Source organism: Gopherus flavomarginatus, chromosome 11 (assembly GCF_025201925.1).
Source record: "Gopherus flavomarginatus isolate rGopFla2 chromosome 11, rGopFla2.mat.asm, whole genome shotgun sequence".
Lineage (NCBI taxonomy): Eukaryota > Metazoa > Chordata > Testudines > Testudinidae > Gopherus > Gopherus flavomarginatus.
In genome coordinates this window covers 13,946,550-13,966,379 of record NC_066627.1, presented here as the reverse complement: position 1 = coordinate 13,966,379, position 19,830 = coordinate 13,946,550, and the positions used below count along the sequence as shown (strand labels likewise).

General features: G+C 41.9%; 2 protein-coding genes across 2 annotated transcripts; both read left to right on the top strand.

The window, feature by feature from the left end:
* The first annotated feature begins 1,821 nt into the window (after positions 1-1,821).
* Positions 1,822-2,775, top strand: LOC127031329 (olfactory receptor 14C36-like). The gene has a single exon (XM_050918076.1). The coding sequence runs from the start codon at positions 1,840-1,842 to the stop codon at positions 2,773-2,775; it is 936 nt and encodes a 311-aa protein (XP_050774033.1). The 5' UTR covers positions 1,822-1,839.
* Positions 2,776-13,555: 10,780 nt separating this feature from the next.
* On the top strand, positions 13,556-14,377 carry LOC127030823 (olfactory receptor 14C36-like). The gene has a single exon (XM_050917550.1). It carries the CDS (start codon positions 13,556-13,558, stop codon positions 14,375-14,377), a length of 822 nt encoding a protein of 273 aa, XP_050773507.1.
* The last annotated feature ends 5,453 nt before the right edge of the window (positions 14,378-19,830 follow it).

Sequence of the window (19,830 nt, the reverse complement as noted above, 5' to 3'; positions counted from 1 at the left end):
TCCAATTCAGCACAGGCTGGGAAACATTCCACAAAGACCAGAGCTGTAAGTTTATTATTTCAGTTAAACATGTTCAACTGTTAATATGCTGGGCAAATTTCATCATAGCTCTATGGGTTACAACTGGAACTCTTTAAGAATCTTAATATGATTTAATCAAACCTTTAGAGCTGCTCATAGGTGGCTTGTTTTTTTCACAGCAGAAAACATTTGATTTTTCATAGAAATTTTCATAGAAATTTTTGTGTGTGTGTGTTCATTGAGAACCAGACAATGTCAGGAAAACTGCTGGAAACTGAAACATTTTCATGTAAATTAAGGGAAAAAAAGAGTTTTGCAATACATAGGTTCTGTTTCAGGAATAACAAAATTCCCCAGAATATTTCTTTAGTTGAAAACTCAGGTTTCCTTTGAAATAATTTTAATAGAAAATGTCTGAATACCCCAGACTGGGAACTTAGATGTAAGCCAGGATGGGAACATTGATATTGTCCAATAATAATAAAAGCTGCACCCAGTCACACTATTGCAACTTTGTTTATTTCCGTTTCAAAGGGATACTTGTTGATTCATAAAAATGAGTGTCAAGTATCAGAGGGGTAGCCGTGTTAGTCTGGATCTGTAAAAGCAGCAAAGAATCCTGTGGCACCTTATAGACTAACAGACGTTTTGGAGCATGAGCTTTCGTGGGTGAATACCCACTTCATCAGATGCATCTGATGAAGTGGGTATTCACCCACGAAAGCTCATGCTCCAAAACGTCTGTTAGTCTATAAGGTGCCACAGGATTCTTTGCTGCTTTTATAAAAATGAGTAAGTTTGATAGTTGGTAGCCCACAGATGAGCCCATAGATGTTAAACATACTAGCGCCTTAGATGGAGAACAGAGAATTGAAACCCCCCACCAAAGACACTCTCTTATCCATGCCAAGGACATAAAGGAGGTGAATGGGATTAGAACCAAAATATTCTGCTCTAGCACTGTATCCTTGTCCCACACTGCTGCTGGCTAAACACAAATGCTGTAAATGAGGTCACTGAACATACACCTAATAAGACAAAGCTCGTCCCTCACAGAACCAACAGTCCTAGTAGACAAGGCAGATAAAGGGATGAAGGGGAAATAGAGGCACAGGGCGGGGAAGTGACTGGCCCAAGATCACACAGCAGATCAGTGGCAGAGACAAGAATAGAATCCAAGTCTCCTGATGGCCAGTGACCTGCACAGCCTTAAACTGACAGAGGTAAACAATGCAGCAGCGAGGTAGCTGAGCAATGCTACTAGCCCATCAGTACATAGAGATGGAAATGAGATCCTGTGTCACAAATCTATACGTAAGCAGGCAGAAAGCTGGCTATGTGGTGTTGCAAGGGAATCATTACAGACGAGATGTCATGCAGGATACTGAGTTACTGTATGACATATTTTCCTGGAAAGTGGATATCAGACAGTGTTGACATTTTAACATTTTAATTTCATTCCCAAGTCCAGAGCCTCTTATTTGTAGCAAGAGGGGTTCCAGCTTATCTAGAATTGTTGCATTGGGATTGTACTTTACACTATCCTTCATATGGCATTTTGTCAAGTCATATCCTGAGTTAGATCTTCAGATGGTGCTAACTGATGCAGCTTCATTGATTTTAAGAGAGCTGCACCAATTTACATTCATGTGATAAGTCATCACTCCTAGTTAATAGCAGCGACGAGTGCTGTGCATCATTGACACGCAAATCATGAGACACTGCTGAAGGGAAACAGGGCCACTCCCGCTGTCAGTGTAATCCCCACTGTCTTTGTCCTTCCCTCCACAGCTATCACACAGTGAACTGAAAAAGAAAATGTCCAATCGAACCACGGTGACCGAGTTCCTTCTCCTGGGATTTTCTAATGTTCGGGAGCTGCAAATTTTGCACTTTATGATGTTTCTAGTGATTTACCTGGCAGCCCTGATGGGGAATCTTCTCATCATCACAGCCGTAGCCCTCAACCACCATCTTCACACCCCCATGTACTTCTTCCTGGCAAATCTGTCAATCATAGACCTCGGTTCCATCTCTGTCACCATCCCCAAATCCATGATCAATTCCCTCATGAACACCAGGGTGATTTCTTATCCTGAATGTGTCGCCCAAATCTTTCTCTTCGTAGTCTTCATTGCAGCTGATCTTGCCTTACTCACCATCATGGCGTATGATCGATATGTCGCCATTTGCCAACCACTGCGCTATGAGAGAGTAATGAACAGGAAAGCTTGTGTCCAAATGGCAGCCAGTGCCTGGATTACTGGTATTGTCTACTCTGCCCTGCACACTGGGAACACCTTCAGTTTACCCTTCTGCCAGTCCAATGTCATCAATCAGTTCTTCTGTGAAATCCCCCAGCTACTCAAGATCGCCTGCTCTGACTGGTACCTCAGTGAAGTTGCACTTCTTGCCTTTAGTGTGTTTTTAGGCTTAAACTGCTTTGTTTTTATTATTATGTCTTATGTTCATATCTTCAAAACTGTGCTTAGAATCCCCTCTGAGCAGGGCCGAAATAAAGCCTTCTCCACCTGCCTTCATCACCTCACTGTGATATCCTTGTTACTTTTCACTGCCATGTTTGACTATCTGAAATTCACCTCCAGCTCAGCATCTAATGTAGATCTCTTAGTGGGTGTTCTCTATGCTGTCATGCCTCCAGTGATGAATCCGATCATCTACAGCATGAGAAACAAGGAGATCAAAGCTGCACTGAAGAAACTGATTGTGTGGAGGTTATTCACCAAGAATTAAAGTGTCTGTTATTGTACCTTGACTGTGATTTCATTCTGAGCTTCTTTATGGATATAGTGAACCGATGATGAAATTGTCTCCTTGAGAACATAGGTTCCAATCTGTTTAGGAACTCATGAAATCCAGATTAACTCCATTGAAGTCAAATGAGTTCGTTTAGATTACATCAGTGTAAATAAAATCAGAATCTAAATATTTATCCATAACTGTACATACACACCTATCTATCTGTCTTAGGGATTTATACTCCTACCATCATCATTCATGCTGCACAGGATATCAACAACCATAGCTAGGTCACTCCTGGACTTCATGAACTTTCTGGCCCTTCTGCTTTTTTGGGATAGAAATTGTAGTTGGGGTATGAGACAAATGGCTTGTTTGTTTCCTTGATTCTTTCTTTTTCATGTTGTTTCATTTTATTGATTCATTGGTTGACTTGTTTCTTTGTTCCAGGTGACTTTTGGAGGATAGGAATTTACAGGGTGGAATATGTTTGATTAAATGGGTGTATCTGTTAATTTTATCATCTTTTGAAGGTGTCAATGTCATAATATCTTTGAAGCAGTTTTCTGAAAGACTTGAAGTTTTCCTTTCCCCAATGACAAAGAATTGAAGCAAAGTTTCTGTGTATGTCTGGATAGCTGAGTTGCTGTTCAAATTATTATTTTAATGTTGGTGGGAGTTTTATTGTCTTATTTTTAATGTGTTAGCGCACAAAGATCATTATATAATTATGAGTATTATCTTTTTTTATTTCAATAAATAAATACTGCATTCTTCTTGCTATGGTGAAGAGGTATTTGGAGAAAAAGCTATTGCAATGTTTCCTAAAAACAAGTAATAAAGCCAGTTTTTTATCCTACCAAACTACTGCAATGATAGATCTGGAATTGCTCATATTTTCTCTTATGTTATGCTTTATTCCTGCAGTGGTAAATAAATCTTAAGTTGTATGGAAAAGCCCGGCTAGTCACTCAACTTACTACTGGTCACAGCTCCTATGGGAAGAATTCCAGGTACCAAACCTGGTTGGAAAAATATCGTTGGCACACAAATTGCTATAGCCTGGTACCCAGTATGAGAGGGGATGAATCACGCTATTCCACCCTTAGAGAGGGACAGGTGCAAAGCTGAGACCTCAGGATGTGAACTCAGAGACAGGAGCAGGGAGCAGAGGTTCAGCTAAACATTTAACCATAATAATTGGGATTTAGACATTTGTTTCAACGGGCAGCATACATATGAGCAAGTATGTTTGTGACCTTGGCGCAGATAAATGGCCTACTGCTTGCTCTTTAGATCTTGTTTACCTAAGACTTAATGGTAACTGCAAGGTACACCGCAAAGAACCTGGAAGTAACAACCAAAAACCAATCTGATTCCTTTGATCCACTCCTGATTTTTACACAGAAGGGAAAGACGCTTCCATCCGGGCTTTCTAATGGCCTTGGAACAGGTATAAGTGGCAAAGCAGTTTAATAGGCATTGCTTGGGCACAGAATGAAAGCTTGATTTTTCCCTCCCGCAAATGCACACCAGTTTAACTCCAAGATTGGGACAGATCTTCTGCTGAAGTAAACCAGCCCAACTGCATTAACATCAGTGGAGTTAATCTGGATTTGCATTGGTGAAACTGAAAGCAGAATCTGGCCCATTTGTGTATAAACTGTGTTGTCATGGAAGTAACTAACATGGACTGGGAGACACAAACTGAAAGAGTATTTATTGGACAAAGACAGACAATTAATTCTTGGTGAATAAAATCCCCCCCAGTTAGTCTCCTCAATGCAGCTTTGATGTCCTTGTTCCTCATGTTATAGATGATTGATTCATCATTGGTAATAGTTGGAAAGAACTGGTGGGATATCCTCTTTTTTCCATCAATTTTTTTTGGGGGGGTGGAAATTCCATTTCCCAATCGGTCCTCTTTCCTCAAAAATATTTGGTTTTTCTTTGAAAGACAGAAAATCCAGAAGAAAAAACATTTTTTTCCGGTTTTGGGCAGTTTTTAGATGTTGATAAAGAAGCACTACTAACTCAAGAGCATCAGGTCCATCTCCAGTTAAAAGGGTCAGGTGCTGATAATCCTAACCATTCCTGGTGGTATCTTCGAGGATGCTAAGGTATGTATAAACACGGGGACTAGACTGTAGCTACCTTTTCCCCTTGAAGAAACCGCACCAGCTCAGAGCTGAAGCACATTGTCCAGGTAATGTGGTGGGGGAGAACTTTTCTGCGGCTTTTGAGCCCTTTCACCCACCACTAAAAACCTAATTTTCAGAAGCACCAAACCACCACCCTCTCTCGCTGCATTGCCCAGGCCTGCTTCCACTTCCTGGGGGGATCCACTGAGTTCATCCTCTTTGCTGTCATGTCCTTCAAACACTATGTGGCCATCTTCCACCTGCTGTAATATGCCAACATCATGAGCACTCATGTCTGCATCCAGTTACAGGCTGCCTAATATACATGGGGATTCCTGGCCTTGATTGTGCTCACTGTCCTGGTAGCCCAGATGCCATACATCTTTATTTAAACCAAAGCATTTCAGTCCTCAGCAGACTATACTGTTGTGAGCCACAGGCCGAAAACCAGCAACACTGTAGTCCCACCTGTGCCCTTGTTCCTGGCAAAGATAGGGGACTGATCAGCTGGGCCATGTTGAGGTGATCCTAGCAGGCGACCTGTGCTCCATGCTGTAGGGCAAAGCTTCATTTTCATTTTGACTCTTTAATTTTTTTTCACCATCTCTTTAGTATAAATTAACTGAAATTTCCAAATGAAAACCTTTTCAGACTGGAAAATGTTCCACCTGGACATTTGAACAAATGTGAATTTTCTAAAAAATCAGATTAGGAGGCTCATCAAACCCAACCCTTTCCTGCAGTAAAGTTCTAGTTTTGATGAATCAGCATTTTCTGATTACCAAAACATATTGTCAGAAAATTTCAAACCCAAGATCATGACTACAATTTCCTTATCCACTCTTAGGCCTCAGTCCTGAAATATGCTCACCCCACCACCACTCAGGCTCCGAGTAGACATCTATGTCCATGTGAATACATTTTGACAGAGGATCGTCAAAATTTTGTCAGATCACTGATCATGTCAATAGAGAGATTGCCTTATGAACACGTCCTCTCTTCTTCATCATCTCAGCAACTGCCTCTCCACCCAGACAACATTATAGAGACCATGTTCCTTGCCAGTTCAAGTTCACACAATATCCCAACATAAACTACAGCAACTATGTATATGGCAATGTGATATTAAAAAGCCTTTGCAGCTGGATTAATGATTATACACTATTAATCAGTGTCTAGGGTCTCAGATGCAGGAGCCACGGCATTACAGTAGAAGCTCAGCTTCCATTTTCTAAACTGTCACAATTTCCTAGTCTTCGTAGTTGAGAAGGAAAATTTGAAAATGTTACCCGAGACTAAGACAAAAGCCAAGCATAACCAGTAGAGCAACATCCCTCTGAGTCTTGCATGATCCAATCACTCATGGAGAGGAGGGAGCTGTTTTGAGTTAACCAATACAACACCTGCCTGAGTCTGCAGAGAGCCTAAACCAGTCACAAAGATAACTCCATAAGGTTGCGGTACAGGCTGCTGCTCCAGGATCGCTCTCACCATCAGTGGACAGATGGAGCAATTCTGGGAGATACAACCTATTTTTTTACAGACATGACATTATTTCGCCCCACTCTCTCCTGGTGTGCCTCTGAGGTGGCTTCCCTCTTGCAGGTGTAGGTCTTTGCTCTAAGTGGGTGTCTTGGATTGGGCCTTTTCCTTGTCTCTGATCCCTCACCCAGTTCCGGCTCCAAGCCCCAGCACGCCAAGCGCGTGCTTGGGGTGGCATGCCGTGGGGGGTGCTCTGCTGCTTGCTGGGAGGGCAGCAGGCGGCTCCGGTGGCCCTCTCACAGGCATGCCTGCGGAGGGTCCGCTGGTTCCACGGCTCCAGTGGAGCAGCCGCAGGCACGCCTGCTGGAGATCCACCGGAGTCGCGGGACCAGCGAGCAGCAGAGCGCCTCTGCGGCATGCCACCGTGCTTGGGGTGGCGAAATGGCTAGAGCCGGCCCTGCCCTCACCATCCTTGTTACATTACCTAGCGGCCACAGATCTACTGTCTGCATATTGAGCTGTCAACTTCCCAGCTGAGTGCCCATCTCACAGGTTTCTGTCTATGAACCATGATCTCACGATCTTAGAATGTTGGATGGTTATTAAAATGCCATCATGGTTCTAAGCTATGAGAATCAGAAATACCTGAACAAACATTAAACTAGGCATCATGGTACAGATACTCAGATCACATCAACTGGAATAGCTGCATAGCACAATCAAATTCATACCATCTGGAGATTTGGCCTTATTGACTCTAACTGTACCATGGCAGATCTACACAAATTGGAGACATACAATGGAGCTCCACTTGATTTGCACCAAATGGTGATCTGACCCTTCGTATTTGTTCAGTTTCTCTGGCATACCTACAACTAGTGTGAATTAAATAGCTTTAAGATGTCATGAAGTATTGTACCTGCAGCCTAATGAGCTTTTTATTTTAGTGGTGTCTGCAGGAAGGAAATATATAGTGGCTAAGAAAGAAAGAAGCTGGTCCATTCATCCCAATAGAAATTCTCATCAGATACAGAAAATCTTAGCAACACTGAATTCCTCTAAATGTTTGTCCTCAGTGGGTTGACTCTCTCCTTAGCCATTAAAAATTGCACTTTTTAAATTAATCCACAGCTCAAATTATTAAGAAAGTGAAGACTGTTTTGGAACTTTTATCTCATCTTCATTTCAGATTCAGAGGCAAAGAATATGGATTAGTAACTGTGAAATGGGCCAGCTGATATAAATCAGACATAGGCCAAGTGGAGTTATTGATGCCATATTTCCAGCTGGCCAAAACTGACATCGCTCCATAGCGGTCTAAGGTCAGATCCCTAGCTAATAGAAATCAGTGTAGAGCCAATGAAATCAAAGGGCCACATCTCCACTTGGCGTGAACAGCCCTAACTACTCAGAACTCAGTGGAACTGTATCAATTTACACCAGTTTAGGAGATTGCACTCATCTTTTAATGTTTGCCTCTGGGTACCTCTTAATACCCAACTGTGGGATCCTCTAGTGGCTGCATCTCAAGAGTGGCTGATGGAACATGGTGTGCGTGCGTGCATGCGTGTGTGTGTAAAACTGCTCTTTCAGAGCTGTTTATGAAGGAACAGGCTATTCCAGGCCAGCTGGGGCTGTGGTGCCATCATGTTCTGAGGTATTGTAGGTCACATGTCTGTGCTTCAAATATATATCTTGTTCTGCAATCTCCTTCAGATACCCTTTGGTCCTCAGTCCTGCTCTGTTTTTAGCCACAGGTCCATTCAGTGAGAACCAATGTTGATCGTATTCCCCCTCTAGGGAGTTAGTATCTGCTGAGGCAGGTTGTCAGGATGATTTATCCCAGATTCGAGATCAGAGCTGAGCTCACAGCCCTGAAGACTGGATTCAGCTATTTAGCTCCAGGGCAGATACATAGAATCATAGAATCATAGAATATCAGGGTTGGAAGGGACCTCAGGAATTCATCTAGTCCAACCCCCTGCTCAAAGCAGGACCAGTCCTCAACTAAATCATCCCAGCTAGGGCTTTGTCAAGTCTGACCTTAAAAACCTCTAATGATGGAGATTCCGCCACTTCCCTAGATAACCCATTCCAGTGCTTCACCACCCTCCTAGTGAAATAGTGTTTCCTAATATCTAAACCTCCCCCACTGCAACTTGAGGCCATTGCTTCTTGTTCTGTCGTCCGCCATCACTGAGAACAGCCTAGCTCCATCCTCTTTTGAATGCTTTTTCAGGTACTTGAAGGCTGCTATCAAATTCACCCTTCTCTTCTGCTGACTAAATAAGATCAGTTCCCTCAGCCTCTCCTCGTAAGTCATGTGCCCCAACCCCCTAATCATTTTTATTGCCCTCTGCTGGACTCTTTCCAATTTTTCCACATCCTTTTGTAGTGGAGGGCCCAAAACTGGACACAATACGCTAGATGTGGCCTCACCAATGCCAAATAGAGGGGAATGATCACATCTCTCGAGCTGTTGTTAATGTTCCTACTAATGCAGCCCAATATGCCATTAGCCTTCTTGGCAACAAGGGCACACTGCTGACTCATATCCAGCTTCTTGTCCACTGTAATCCCTAGGTCCTTTTCTGGAGAACTGCTGCCTAGCCACTTGGTCCTCAGCCTGTAGCAGTGCATGGGATTCTTATGTCCTACATTCAGGACTCTGCATTTGTCCTTGTTGAACCTCATCAGATTTCTTTGGGCCCAATCTTCCAATTTGTCTAGGTCACTCTACCCTCCAGCATAACTACCTCTCCCCACAGCTTAGTGTCATTCGTGAATTTTCTGAGTGCAATTCATCCCATCATCCAGATCATTAATGAACATATTGAACAAAACTGGCCCCAGGACCGACCCCTGGGGCACTCCACTTGAAACCGGCTGCCTCAACTAGGCATCATGCCACTGATCACTACGTCCTGAGCTGTGAGCCTGTCTTGAAGCCTGCACAAGCCAGGATCAGTGTCAGAGCTGGGAGGCATTATTGATGCGTCCAGAGATAGACAAGGACTGAAGAAGGCTGTCAGTGGACTGCCAGATGCATCACAGGCTGGAAAACATTCCACAAAAACCAACATTGTATGTTTGTAATCTCAATTAAAGTTGTTTGGGTATTGATATACTGGAGAAATGTAATAATAGAACTATGAGTTACAACTGAAACTGAAGCCTTTTACTATAATTTAAACTTCTATAGCTTATTTACTTCCCCCCCTCGGTAGGGAAAAAAAACAATTTTCACGGAAATTGTGAAAACTAAAACATTTTTGTTTTTGTTAATTGAGAACCAAAGAATTGCTAATAAAAACTTCTGAAAACGGGGAAATTTTCACTGAATTTTTTAATTTTTTTTTACAATAAAAATATTTTTAAGGATAGCAGAGATTTCCCATGTAAATTTATTCATTTGAAAACACAGTTTTCCTTTGAAATAATTTAAACAGAAAATCTCTCTATTCCCCAGGATGGAAACTTAGAATTAAACCAGGGTGACAGCATTGATATTGTCCAAATAATACTACACTTTTGAACTCTTCACTTTACTGAAATGCTGTTTATTGCTATTTTAAAGGGATATTTGCAGGATGAAAAAACTGAATAAACAGCAAAGCTGATACTCACAGAATACGTGTTATACATGCAGGCACCTTTAAACTGAGACCCAGAGAGTTGAAGCCCCCAGACAATGACTGTCTCTGCCCAAAGACATAGAGGAGGGAAATAAGACTAATCCCAGCTCTCCTGCTCTAGCACTGTATCTTCTGTCTCACAGTGATGTCTGCTAAACAGAAATGCTCTTAACAGTTGCACAGAACATACACATAGCAAGACACACCTAAGCCCCTGAGAGTTTACAACTTAAGTAGACAAGGCAGAGAAAGGGAGGGAGGAGAAACAGATGATCAGAGAGGGGAAGTGACTGGCCCAAGGTCACACAGCAAGTCCATGGCAGAACCAAAACCAGAAAGTCTCCTGATGGCCACTGACCTGCACAGCGCAGTCATAAAGTCAGAGGGAAATGACACAACATAGAATTAGCTGAGCGATGCTATTAGCCGCTCATCACACAGCAATGGAAATGCAGCTGGGATTCGGTGCCATAAATCCTTTTGTAAGCAGGCACCCCATCTATGTGGTGTTGCAGTGGAAATTGGATGCTTTGTGAATCCATGCAAATATTTCCCTGGAAAGTGGAAATCAGGCAGCATTAGCTTTTTAGTATTTTAGCTTCATATCCAAGTTTACAGCCTGCTGTCTGGAGCAATAGGGGAGTTATCTTGACTATATCATTGGGTTTGTATGTGCTTTGCTCCATCCTTCATACTGTATTATACTAAGCCACATCCTGAGCCAGATCTTCAGATGGTGCAAACTGAAGCAGCTCCATTGACTTTAAGGGAGCTGCACTAATTTACATTCATGTGATAACTCACCACTCCTACTTAATAGCAGTGATGAGTGCTGTGCACCATTGACACTCACATTATGAGATATTTCTGTAGGGAATCAGGGCCACTCCCTCTGTCACTGTAACCCCCCACTGTCTTTGTCCTTCCCTCCACAGCCATCACACAATGAATGACCTGAGAAATAAAATATCCAACCAAATCACCTTGATCAAATTCCTTCTCCTGAGATTCTCTGAAATTCGGGAGCTGTAGATTTTGCACTTTGTTGTGTTCTTGGTGATTTGCCTGGCAGCCCTGATGGGGAATGTTCTCATCATCACAGCCATAGCCCTCGATGACTATCTCCACAGCCCCATGTATTTCTTCCTGGTGAATCTGTCCATTATAGACCTTTGCTCCATCTCTGTCACCATCCCCAAATCCATGACCAATTCCCTCATCAACACCAGATTGATTTCTTATCTTGGATGTGTCAGCCAAGTTTTTCTCTTTTTAGTCTTCAATGCAGCTGCTCTTGCCTTACTCACTCACTCACACAAGGATCTAAATGTGTCTAGATCCCAGAAGATGACTGTTGTTATTATTAATTATTATTAGTAATAGTAATAATAATAAATCATGTTTGTGCATAATTGTGTACATTACATGTACAATAGGTAAAAGCAGAATATGTGGCTATAAAGCTAGATCGATGGATAGATAGATAAGCATTAATAATCAATGGCAATTATTTTGCCCTTTTTCTGTCTATGAATGTTGATTTTCAACTCATGATTTCTTTGAGGATTCATTATTCAGCATTACATATAAAAGAATTTCTGTGAATTGTTCTTAGTCCATAGCTCATTTACAATAACTACAAGACATGCGTTGTCTGTGAGCTTTGAACTGTGTTGACTAGAAATTGGGGCTGTCGATTAATAATAGCAAAGAGCTTTCATGGGGATGCATGCATGAAAGCTCATGCTCCAATACATCTTGAGTCTATAAGGTGCCACAGGACTCTTTGCTGCTTTTACAGATCCAGACTCACGCAGCTGCTCCTCTGATACTTGATTAATAACAGTTAATTCATGCAAATTACTTGAAAAATTGTTATTAAACAAATTAATGGAGATTAATCACTGTTTTAATTGCACTGCTAAACAATAGAATTCCAATTGAGATTTATTAAATATTTTGGATGTTTTTCTACATTTTCAAATATATTGAGTTAAATTACAACACAGAATACAAAGTTTACAGTGCTCACTTCATGTTACTGTTTTTGTTCCAAATATTTGCACTGTAAAAGTGACAAATAAAAGAAATAATCTGTTAAATTCACCTCATACAAGTATTGTGCCAATCAGAGCACAGCATCACCATCCCATAAATCCCAGCACCGGGCAGAAGAGTCAACTTCTTACCAAGAACACATGTTTTAGAAATTGTGGAAATGCAGAGAGGAAACATGGAGCACGGTTGGGCTTGTGTGGAGAAAGCGCTACATCAGCCACAGTTCCAACAAGGGCCTTTTGACTCAACCTTTGCTGGATACGCCAGAAGCTGATCCCAAATCCCAACTGCTCATGAGGAAGACTGATGAGTGTGAAGGCCTCTTGTTGTCCATCCCTGTGGAGAAGGCGACCACAGGTTGGAGGAGTCACCGGTGGACAAGGTTAATGGAAAAGACGTCAGATAAATGGACGATTAAGAAGTGATGGTCGAGGATGGGGTGTAGTGGGGTTAGGAACTGACCTGAGGTTGTGGGAAATTAAAACAAGCAGTGAGAACTTACACTTTCTTTTCTGAAAATCTCTCAACAGCTCGATGATGCCTTTCTAGAGGCCTTTGAGAACTTACAGATTGGTAGCCCTGTGGGGGTAAATCTATCCTGCATCAGTTGTTCTTGCTCTTACCTGAGGCCTGGTCTACACTACGATTTATGGTTGAATTTAGCAGTGTTATTTCGATTTAAGCCTGGACCCGTCCACATGACGAAGCCCTTTTTCGCGACTAAAATTTCTTCAGTTCAGATTCACAGGCAAAGGAAATAGATTTGAAACTGTTTGACAAGGTTAGATCCCCAGCAGGTCAATATCAGCCACAGCTACATTGGTGTCAATGAGTAAAAGCCACTCCTGGGGTAATCAGCAGTAGCTCCAGTGGAGTTAATGAAGCCAGATTCCCCATCTAGTGAAAACTGACATAGCTGCCTGGGCATCTTATGGCCAGCTCCCCAGCTAATGGAAATCAGACTGGCTCCATTGGAATCAAATGGCCAAATCTCCACTTGCCGCAAAGAACCCTAACTACTCAGAACTCAGTGGAACTGTATCAATTTACGTCAGTTTAGGACGTAACGAGGAGCTTTTTGTGTTTGCCTCAAGCCCCATCCTGAGCCAGATCTTTTGATGGTGCAAACTGATATAGCTCCATTGACTTTAAGCGAGACACATCAATTTACACGTTTGATAACTCACCACTCCTAGTAAATAGCAGTGACGAGTGCTGTGCATTGTTGACACTCACATTATGAGATATTGCTGTGGGGAATCAGGACCACTCCTACCGTCACTGTAATCGTCACCACTGTCTTTGTCCTTCCCTCCGCAGCCATCACACAATGAACTGAGGAAAAAAATGTCCAACCAAACAACCCTGACCAAGTTCCTTCTCCTGGGATTCTCTGATGTTCAGGAGCTGCAGATTTTGCACTTTGTGGTGTTCCTGATGATTTACTTGGCAAGCCTGATGGGGAATCTTCTCATCATCTCAGCTACAGCCCTCGACCACCATCTTCACACCCTCATGTACTTCTTCCTGATGAATCTGTCTATCCTAGACCTCGGCTCCATCTCCGTCACCATCCCCAAATCCATGGTCAATTCCCACATGAACACCAAGGTAATTTCTTATCATGGATGTGTCACCCAAGTGTTTCTATTTGTAATCTTCTCTTCAACTGATCTTGCCTTACTCATCATCATGGCGTATGACCGATATGTCGCCATCTGCCAAGCACGGCACTATGAGATAGTGATGAACGGGAGAGCTTGTGTGCAAATGGCAGCCTGTGCCTGGATTAGTGGTATTGTCTACTCTGCAATGCACACTGGGAACACATTCAGGTTACCCTTCTGCCAGACAAATGTCATCCACCAGTTCTTCTGTGAAATCCCCCAGCTGCTCAAGCTCGCCTGTTCTGACTCGTACCTCAGTGAAGCTGGGCTTCTTGCCTTTGGTGTGTTTTTAGGTTTAAACTTCTTTGTCTTTATAATTGTGTTTTATGTTCAGATCTTGAAAACCGTGCTAAGAATCCCCGCTGAGCAGGTCCAGCATAAAGCCTTCTCCACCTGCCTTCCTCACCTCATTGTGATCTCTTTGTTTCTTTGCATTGTCTTCTTTGCCTACCTGAAACCCACCTCCAGCTCAGTATCAAATATGAATCGCCTGATGGGTGTTTTCTATTCCAGTGCCTCCAGTGATGAATCCAATCATCTACAGCATGAGGACAAGGAGATCAAAGCTGCATTAAAGAAACTGATTGTCTGGAGTTTATTCACCAAGAATTAAAATGTCCATCATTGCTCCTTGATTGAGATTTCATTCTGAGCATCTTCTTGGATATAATCAACTGATGACAAAATTGTCTCCTTGAGAACACAGGGTGCAATCTGTTTATGAATTCATAAAATCCAGACTAATTCCTTTGAAGTTAAATGAGTTAGTTTAGAATTACACCAGTGTAAATAAGATCAGAATCTAAATATCTATCCATAAATGTACATACACACCTATATCTCTTTGGGATTTATACTGCTCATATTGCCATACTATCTGAGCATGTTGCACAGAATATCAACAGCCATAGCTAAGTCACTAATGAACATGAACTCTCTTTCTCTTCTTTTTGGGGGTAAAAATTGTGGGTGGAGTTTGAGAGGTCTGACTTGTTTGTTTACTTGTTTGTTTCTTTTTTGTGTTTCTTTTGGTTGACTTTTTTTTGTTATAGATGACTTTTTGCGGTAGGAATTTGTAGGGTGGAATATGTTTGATTAAATGTGGGAATCAGATTATTTTGTCATTTATTCAAGGTGTCAATGTCATAATCTCTTTAAAGGGGTTTTTGGAGAGATCAGAGGTTTCCCTTTTCCTAGGGATGAAGAATTCAAAAAAAGATTCTGTAAATATGTTGCTAGCTGAGTTCCTTTTTAAACAATTGTTTTAATGTTATTAGAGAGATTGCCTTCTGCACACATCCCCTCTCCTTCATCACCTCAGCAACTGCCTGTCCACCCAGACATAATTATAGAGACTATATCCCTTGGCAGTTCAAGTTCACACAATGTCCCAACATAAGCAACTCTGAATACAGAAATGTGGTATTAGGAAAGCATTTAAGGCTGGATTAAAATTTAAGGACTATAAACCAGTGTCCCAGGCTTCAGCTCCCGCAATCATGACAGTACAAGAGAATCTCAGCTTCCATTTCCTAAACTATAGCCATTTTCTAATCCTCGTGGTTGAGAAGGAAAGCTTGAAAATGTTTCCCAAAAGAAAAACCAAGTGTAATCAGTAGAGTAAAGACTGCTTGAGTCTTGCATGAGCCAATCACTCATGGGATGGAGTGGGCTGTCCTCAGTTAACCAATGCAGCACCTGCCTCAATGTATAGGCATCCTGATACAATTGCTCTGAGAGAGGGAAAATGCATAGGGTATAATGATGCAGCTACATCTTCCTGAGTGTGCAAAGAGCCTGAACCAGTCACAAAGTTAACTCCATAAGCACAGACAGCTGTTCTGGGACTATTCTCACCATCAGTGGATAGATGGGGCAATTCTGAGAGATACAACCAAGTTTTTTACAGTCGTGACACCTCTTTTCCCCACTCTTTATTGAGGTACCTCTGAGGAGGCCTGTGTCCTGCTGGAGTACATCCTTCCTCTGGGTGGGTGCCCATGACTAGGCTTTTTCCTGCTCTCTGATTCCTCACTATCTCTGTTATGCTACCCAGCGATTTTCTATATATTCATCAGCCGATTTCCCAGCTGGGTGCCCATTTCACAGGTTTCTTTCTATGAACCGTGATATCAATATCACAGAATATTTTATGGTTATTTAAATGGGATGGCGGTTCTAAGCAATGAGAATCTCAAATCCTGGAATACATATGAAACTAGACATCATAAGAACATAAGAATGGCCATACTGGGTCAGACCAAAGGTCCATCTAGCCCAGTATCCTGTCTTCTGACAGTGGCCAATGCCTGGTGCCTCAGAGGGAATGAACAGAACAGGAAATCATCAAGTGATCCATCCCATCACCCATTCCCAAATTCTGGCAAACAGAGGATAGGGACATAATCCCTGCCCATCCTGGTTAATAGCCATTGATGGACCTATCCTCCATGAATTTTTTTATTTCTTTTTGAACCATATTGTAGTCATGGGCTTCACAACTTCCTCTGGCAAAGAGTTCCATGTGTTGACTATGTTTTGTGTGAAGAAATACTTCCTTTTGTTTCTTTTAAATCTGCTGCCTATTAAAGTCATTGGGTGACCTTTAGTTCTTCTGGTATGAGAAGGAGTAAACTTCCTTATTTACTTTCTCCACACCAGTCATAATTTTATAGACCTCTATCATATCCCTCTTAGTCATCTCTTTTCCATGCTGAGAAATCTCAGTCTTATTAATCTTTCGTCATACAGAAAGCCATTCAAATCATTTTTGTTGCCCTTTTTTTAACTTTCTACAATTACAATACATGTTTTTTTTAGGTAGGGCAAATACACCTGTACATAGTATTCAAGATGTGGGATCACCATTGATTTATATAGAGGCAATATGATTTTTTATGTCTTCGCAATGCCTTTCCTAATGAATCTCAACATTCTCTTTGCCCTTTTTGATAGCAACTGCATATTGAGTGTAGGTTTGCAGAGAACTATCCGCATTGACTCCAAGATCTATTTCTTGAATGGTAACAGCTAATTTAGACCCCATCATTTTAAATATATAGTTGGGATTATGTTTTCCAGTGTGCATTACTTTGCATTTATCAACATTGAATTTTATCTGCCATTTTGTTGCCCAGTCATCCAGTTTTCTGAGATCCCTTTGTAACTCTTCACAGTCTGCTTTGCACTTAACTCTCTTGAATTGTTTTGTATTATCTGCAAATTTTGCCACCTCACTGTTTACCCCTTTTTCCAGATCATTTATAAATATGTTGAATAGTACTGGTCCCAGTAGTGACCCCTGGGGGGACAGCACAATTTCTCTCTCTCCATTCTGAAAAATGACAATTTATTCCTACCCTTTGTTTCCTTTTATCCAGTTACAGATCCATGAGAGGACCTTCCCTCTAATCCCATGACAACTTACTTTGCTTAAGAGCCTTTGGTGAGATCCTTGTCAAAGGCTTTCTAAAAATCTAAATACACTTGTAACCTTTCTGCCTCTCTGAGTTGGCAGCAACAAGGGCTAGGTTCAGTATGCAGGGGTTCCCTTCCAATAACACAATACAAAACCGGATCGAGCCTCAACCCATTGACCTGGGATAATTACATACCACTCCCCTCCAGGCTCCTCTAGGAGGCAATACTTCCCCTCTCCGAGTGTAGCAAAATCCTTTTAATAAAGGAGGGAAACAATGCGGCATTATGTTGGAGGAACACCACAAACAGGATTATAACACAAACCATGAGCAAAAGATCCACCTCCAAGTACATTTGGCAATGTTCTTTTCCCCTCAGGGTCTGAAGTCCAAATCACCCCAAAGTCCAACAACCACAAACGTCTCTGCGTTGGTCAGTGCCATCCTAGAGTTCAAAAGTTCATCTGCAGAGTTATACCCCCCCTCAGACTGGGTGGAAATGTGGGGGGCACATAGGGTGTAAAGGGGCACCTTACATGGGCCAAGGCCGACTGCCCTACCTCTCTGTGGATATCTGCTGCAGCCTTCACCACAAACGACTCTGCTCTGCTCTTCCAGCCATCCCCACAAACTGCTCCATCTGTTCCACTCTCTGTTCCGTGCGCCACTCCAACCATCCCACCAGCTGCTCCACTTCACCAGCCATCCCATGAACCACTCCAACTGTCCCCACAAACTGCTCAGCTTCATTCTGCTGCACTCACTTCTCCAATCGTCCTTCAAACTGCTCGGCAAGACACTTAGCAATATATCTTCAGGTTTCCCCACTAGTTAACACTGCACTCAGTGATCTCAGCTCAGTAATTTTAGTTCTTTTAGTGGCTTCAGTACTTAGTGATTTCAGCTTGTAGTAGGGGATCCCTAGTGCTGATGCACCATCTACCTAAAGTGAATTCAGATCAGCAGTTTCTAGCTAGACTCCTAATAGAATCATAATAAGCTCTGCTATTCAACAGGGGAGAGAGAGAAGGCAGTGCAATTGGTATGTCAGGCCCTCAAAGGGGGCCCATACTATCAGGTACACACACCTGTCCCCAACCTGTCTCAATTCACATGGGTTTTGGAACCCATGTCCCTTGTCTAGCGAGTGCTACTTAGTTGATGGTGATACCCTTTGTCATAAAACAGGTTCATAGTCCCTCATTCACATAATCCAGGGTAACAACACTTTATTCCTCCTACCCTAATAACCGAGAAATTGGGAATCCCACAGATTTCAATGTGATCATTTTGGGCTGCCATGGACTCATGCTAGGTGGAGTGGGTGTGCCTATGCAAACAAGATCAGCCCCCTAAATTCTTTTCCACAGTCACCATAATTCACCACCAGATGTCAGGTTAAAGCTCATTCTGATTCTGCTTACACACTATATCCACTGGATCCACCTTGTCCATCTGCTTGTTCACCCTCTCAAAGATTTCTAGGAGATTAGTGAGGCATAACTTCCCTTTACAAAAAACATTTTGACTCTTCCTCAACAAATCACATTCATCTATGTGTCTGATAATTCTGTTCTTAACTATAGTTTCAATCACTTTGCCCGGTACTGAAATCAGGCGTACCAGACTGAAATTGCCAGGATTACCTCTGGAACCTTTTTAAAAAATTGGTGTCACATTTGCTATCCTCCAGTCATCTAGCACAGAAGCTGATTTAAATGATAGCTTACATACCACAGTTAGTAGTTCTGCAATTTCACATCTGAGTTCCTTCAGAACTCTTGGGTGAATACCATCTGGTTCTGGTGATTTATTACTGTTTAGACTATCAATGTATTCCAAAACCTCCTCTAATGACACCTCAATTTAGGACAGTTTCTTAGATACATCATCTAAAAATAATGGCTCAGGTTTGGGATTCTCCATCACATCCTCAGCCATGAAGATTGATGCAAAATATTCATTAAGTTTCTCTGCAATGGCCTTATGATCCTTGAGTGCTCCTTTAGAATCTCGATAATCCAGTGGCCCCACTGATTGTTTAGCAGGCTTCCTGATTCTGATGTACTTTTAAAAAATTGGTATTACTTTTAATTTCTTTAGCTAGCTGGGTTTTTTTAATTATTTTTTGGCTTTCCTAACTATATTTTTAAACTTCATTTGTCACAGTTTATGCTCTTTTCTATTTTCCTCATTAGAATTGAATGGATACTTTTAAGAGAATGTCTTTTTGCCTCTCATTGGTTCTTCTACTTTCTTCTTCATCCAGGGTGGCACTTTCTTAGTTCTTTTACTATGTTTCTAAATTTGGGATGTACATTTAAGTTGAGCCTCCATTATGGCATCTTTGAAAAGTTTCCGTGCAGCTTGCAGGGATTTCACTTTTGGTGCTTTACCTTTTAATTTCTTTTTAGCTCCTTATTTTTGTGTAGTTCCCCTTTCTGAAATTAAATGCTTCCGTGGTGGGCTGCTGAAAGTAGTGTATTTCCCACCACAGGGATGTTGAATTTATATATATTATGGTCACTATTGCCAAGCGGTCCATCTATATTGACATCTTGGACCAGAACCTGTGCTCCATTTAGGATTAAATCAAGAATTGCCTCTCCTCTTATGAGTTCCAGGACTAGCTTCCAAGAAGCAGCTA